This window comes from Cherax quadricarinatus, chromosome 57, assembly GCF_038502225.1.
Source record: "Cherax quadricarinatus isolate ZL_2023a chromosome 57, ASM3850222v1, whole genome shotgun sequence".
NCBI lineage: Eukaryota > Metazoa > Arthropoda > Malacostraca > Decapoda > Parastacidae > Cherax > Cherax quadricarinatus.
In genome coordinates, this window is record NC_091348.1 from 25,951,315 (window position 1) to 25,957,314 (window position 6,000).

Here is a 6,000-nt window from a genome sequence, read left to right on the forward strand (position 1 = left end):
ATAACCTTCAGCGTACACTTCTATATAGTTCTTTTATGCTCGGCTCAGACTGCCTCTCGGAATATGTCAGTTTTTGTTCATTTGGACGTCTGTATTATGTTTGTATGTCTAATACAATTTTTGAAGACATGTGACAGATGAATAAATACAATTGTCAATGATTGCGTAAAAATAACACACATTTTAAAGGGCCATGGCGTACATAGTCATTGCGTCTTCAAGGTCGTTCCTGGCTCCTCCTCCTTTTGTTTTCCTCTTTGGTTGGTCTGTCATAGCTCCTCCTATTTTGTATAGATGACAATGATTTTAATATATTACAGAGAAAAATAAAAAAAAAATAAGAAGGAATGGCTAAAATTCACTTCATGGGCTGGGATATACAAACTGAAGCGTCATCACGAGAAATGTTGTAGTGACTACAATTCAGTGTAGAAACATGGTAGGAAGATGAGTTACACCAAAATGTTGTCCCGTAGTTCAGTTGGTAACGCACTCAGCTCACATCCCGAGGTCCGTGGTTCGATTTCCGGTACAGGTGGAAATACCTTGGGCTTCTTTCGTTAAGACGCTTGCTGTCCCTGTTCACACAGCTCTATAGGTACTTTGGTGTTAGTTGACTGGTGTGGGTCGCATCCTGGGTGTTAGTTGACTGGTGTGGGTCGCACACCTAATTGCCCGAAATTCTCTGCATAACCAGGGGTTTCTATATAGTATGTCACTGATGCCAGTTTTGGTCTTTATAAGTTGTGGTCTGGTGGCTAAAGCTCCCGCTTCACACACGGAGGGCCCGGGTTCGATTCCCGGCGGGTGGAAACATTTGACACGTTTCCTTACACCTGTTGTCCTGTTCACCTAGCAGCAAATAGGTACCTGGGTGTTAGTCGACTGGTGTGGGTCGCATCCTGGGGGACAAGGTTAAGGACCCCAATGGAAATAAGTTAGACAGTCCTCGATGACGCACTGACTTTCTTGGGTTATCCTGTGTGGCTAACCCTTCGGGGTTAAAAATCCGAACGAAATCTTATCTTATCTTATCTTATCTTACATATAGAAATAAATATTATTGAATATTATTCTGCAAGCTTCACTAGTTTTTCGATTTTTTCTCGATATTTTTACCTGTCCGCATCTGCGCGGCGGCAATATCGATCCCCCTCCCCGAAATACTTCAAAATAAATTCTTCAAGTCTGAGGGACTGATCGCCTTACCTTTACATCTTCTCTGTATTCAACTGAAGAAACCTACTGCACAGGCGAAGCCTCCCGACGATAAAGATAACCATCCGTTGTACATATGTCTAACTCATTATGTGTTAATCCATCCCAAACCATACCCCCGGCCGGGATTGAACCCGCGGTCATAGAGTCTCAAAACTCCAGCCCGTCGCGTTAGCCACTAGACCAGCTAGCCACAATAAGATTCATCCAACTAGGTATATTTCTACACCATAGGAAAGTTAGCACAGGCACCTCTGTGACCACAAATGCAAGTTTTTACAGACGAATCTCCAGCTAGCGTGGCCGTGACGAACTCTAGCTCAAGTCCCTTCACTGCCGGTCTAGTGGCTAACGCGACGGGCTGGAGTTTTGAGACTCTATGACCGCGGGATCAATCCCGGCCGGGGGTATGGTTTGTTTGCAATCGTGTCATTACGATTTCTTGAGTCATTATGTGTTAAATATAATATTCATTGTACATAATACTGGATATGAATAGAACACTTCCCCACTAACTCTGTTCATTATATCTTGGATAATTTTCCAGACTTGGCCGTTTAGTTTCCAGAGAGCAACGGAGAGTTCTGGATCCTCGACCGAACACTGTGACTCCTATAACCACTTACAACCCACGTCCACCTCTCACAACCACACCCAACCCCAGGTGGAGAGGTGGGTAGCAAGGCAAAAGGAAAGAGAAAAAATGTGATAAATTTAGGGGAGAGAGAGAGTTTTATTTTCTTTCAGCCACACAGAATACAATAGAACTAATCTTTTTCAAGACAAATAGTTGTTAAAATTTAATGTAATGTGTTTATAACATCATGCAGTATGCTAGGGTGTGCGTTGTTCCTCGAATTAAAAGATATAGTTATGTGATAATTTTTATCTGCTAATGTGTGCCTCAGTTGAGGGACGAAATAGATATACAGTGTTTGCCCTCTCTCATATATATATATATATATATATATATATATATATATATATATATATATATATATATATATATATATATATATATATATATATATATATGTATATATATATGCATATATGTCGTGCCGAATAGGCAGAACTTGCAATCTTGGCTTAAATAGCCATGCTCATCTTGCCATATAGGACAAGCGAAAATTTGTGTATGCAATAATTTCACCATAATCCTTCTGAACCTAACGAAAAAAATATATTTGATTGTGTTTGTTTAGTATTAAATTATTATAAACGTATTTAAAATATATTAAGTTGGGTTAGGCTAAAATAAATTGCTCTTGTTATAATAAGGTTAGGTAAGTTTTCTAAGATTCTTCTGGTGCAAAATTAAAAATTTTTACATTAACATTAATGAAAAATATATATCTTAAAACGTATAAGAGAAAATTTTAGAAAGGAGTTAATTTTAAATGAGTTCTTGCTAATTGACCAGTTTTACATATTCGGCACGATATATATATATATATATATATATATATATATATATATATATATATATATATATATATATATATATATATATATATATATATATATATATATATATATATATATATATATATATATATATATATATTTATTTATTTATTTATTTATTTATTATTATCACACTGGCCGATTCCCACCAAGGCAGGGTGGCCCGAAAAAGAAAAACTTTCACCATCATTCACTCCATCACTGTCTTGCCAGAAGGGTGCTTTACACTACAGTTTTTAAACTGCAACATTAACACCCCTCCTTCAGAGTGCAGGCACTGTACTTCCCATCTCCAGGACTCAAGTCCGGCCTGCCGGTTTCCCTGAACCCCTTCATAAATGTTACTTTGCTCACACTCCAACAGCACGTCAAGTATATATAAATATAAATATAAATATAAATATATATATAAATTCTGTGAGTTCAGCTTTAATTTTCATTATAATAATTATCTATTTAAATGTAAATCAAAGTATAATTTTAATTTTTTTCTTAAATTTTCAGATATTTTAGTGACGATTTGCCCGATTACGATTATTACCCGTCAGACCTTCTTCACATAGCTTGACACTTATATCAGTCAAGACGATATAAATCTGTCAAGAGCATTCCTGTCACGGCCACACTGTTATCAAGGTTGCACCTGTCAAGACTGCACATGTCAGGATTACAAAAGAGATTAGGATTATATGTGTCAAGACTACACAGTCTGTCAAGACTACAAAACTTCTTATCATCACACCTGTCAAGAGCGGACACCAATCTAAACAACACATAGCACATCCGGGAACCTGTCAAAGCCACACAATCAATCAAGACCATACCTGTCACCACTATCAGTTTACTCACCCTGTCAACACCATACTTGTCAAGAAAGCTCCCAGGATGGCTACATCTCCCAGTTGTCACGACTAAATGTCATGACTACACAACCAGTCAAGACCACATTTTTCAAGACCACTCAACCTCCCACACAAGCTCTCAAAACTAAACCTGTCTAGACCACACATTGTCAAGATTACACTTGTTGGCATGCTCGTAATACCTATCAAGCTCACACAACTTGTCAAGACCATACAAACTGTCAAAATCCCATTACTGTAAATTCCACATACCTGTCAAGGTTAAGCATTATATAGGCTATGATTTTTTTAGCTGCACATCAGTCAACGCTACTGACAATGTTAAACCTGTCAAATAACACCAAAAAGCTAATCAGTCTTTCAATACATCACCTGTCATGACTATTCATGTTAAGACCACTTCTAACATATATGTCAAAGCCACTCACTTCTTAAGGTCTTACACTAGTCAGTACCACATCTGCAAGGGCCTCACATGTCAAGACCACACGCTTGTCAAGATCCGAAAATATGTCACGAAGACCTCTTGGGACCATACAATATAGTAATATAGCCATTCAAAACCGCATAGTATGTTAGGATTACCTACATCTTGTCAAGATATCGGAAGCTGTCAAGACCACACGCCTGTCAATACTGACATCTTGTCATGGTAACCATTCAAGACAACCCAGCATTTCAAGACCACACACTCTTGTCAAGATAACGCTACATATCGAAACCACACTTATGTCCACCATACACCCTCTCAAGGACCAATACCTGTCAAGATAACTTATCTGTTAATTCTACACGCTAACGTGCTAATGTTGCAAGCTGTCAAGATGACCACACAGCTTGTCAAGGTCACAAAACCTGTCAAACCCACACAATGTGAAGACCTCACGATCTCAGAGCTCTACAAATCTGCCAGGCTCACAAAGACCATAAGACCACAAACACATGTCAAAATCACTCACACATATGTAAAGATTACTCAGCCTTTCAAGGATACACCTGCCAAGACCACACAACCCAGCAGTCATGTCGACGTGATCCAGATCTTCAAAAAAAAATAATTACCAGGTAAAGATCCTGTTTTACCTGCATGGTAAATATCTGTTGTTGAAACTCATCACAAATATATCATGTGGCAGGTCAAACCGTTCGGCTCACGAACGTAAAGTACCGAGTCCCATCCCCGTACCGGCGGAACGTATGAACACGTATTCATTACACATGTTGCTATATCTGCCCACCTAGCAATGAGAATATGTGTATGTGTTAGCCTCAACTGTTGCATCGCATCCAGGAGAAAAATGATATGTAAGTGGGCAGGAAAATCTAGTTTTCAAGTGTTTGGCCAAATGTACCCGTGCAATGTACCCGTGCAATGTACCCGTGCAATGTACCCGTGCAATGTACCCGTGCAATGTACCCGTGCAATGTACCCGTGCAATGTACCCGTGCAAAGTACCCGTGCAATGTACCCGTGCAATGTACCCGTGCAATGCTCAAGACAAAAAAATTACTACGTGTATGTGATTCACATATCTTACAGCATTATTTATTGCTATTATATACAGCTGTACAGTTAAACGAAAACATAATTAATAAAAATTGTAATAGATAATGTTTTTCTTCGTTTATTCTTCCTGTGAAAATAACTCTGGGCTAATGAAAGTGGTGTCTGGGTTGATTTCTTTTTTTTTTATTCCAGTAATAATGGATAAATTCTCAGTGTGTTGTTAAGCTTCTGTGTATAATTCCACAGTAGGAACTGAAGGTAGCCGGGTTTTCCAGACACATTCCATCATACAGGATGGATGAAACTCATAGTGTTAATATCTGTCAGCCTGAGTTGGGCAGTTTACCTCGTATACAAGACGTATGATTTTTTGAGAAAATGTGACGACCACAGAATGGGTATGAAAATCTAAGTGTGCAATCCACCTCAACAACCACACTTCAGACCTCTGAACAATACTTTTAGTAACCTTGCACCTCCTTCTGATCTCTAAGCTATTGATTCTCTGCAAAATATTCACACTTTGGCCTCAGACATGACGTCTCCACTGCCTCCAGCCTTCTCCTTGTTGCAACATTCACCACCCATGCCTCACACCCATATAAGAGCGTTGGTATAACTATACCCTCATACATTCCTCTCTCTTTGCTTCCATAGATAATGTTCTTTATCTTCATAGACTCCTCAGTGCACCACTCGCCTTTTCCTCCCCTCGTTAATTCTATGGTTCACTTAGTCTTTCATAGACCCATCTGCTGACAAATAAACTCCCTGATGTATGAATACTTTCACTTCCTCAATATTTCCTCCCTCAATATTTCCTTCCTCTGTTATTCATTCTTTCATATCCTAATTTTTTTTATCCTCATATTTACTCTTAACTTCCTTCTTCTAAACACCCTTCTCAACTCATCCACCAACCTCTACAACTTCTCTTCAGAATCT

General features: G+C 38.6%; 1 protein-coding gene across 1 annotated transcript in view; it reads left to right on the forward strand.

Moving 5' to 3' along the window:
- Positions 1–5,122, forward strand: part of LOC128693587 (musculin-like) — an 84,661-nt gene extending 79,539 nt beyond the window's left edge. Inside the window, exons 4-5 of the mRNA XM_053783388.2 lie at positions 1,766–1,890; positions 3,190–5,122. Of these exons, the coding sequence (XP_053639363.1) occupies positions 1,766–1,890; positions 3,190–3,253 (189 nt within the window). The 3' untranslated portion in view covers positions 3,254–5,122. The remainder of the gene's footprint in view (positions 1–1,765; positions 1,891–3,189) is intronic.
- Positions 5,123–6,000: the final 878 nt, after the last annotated feature.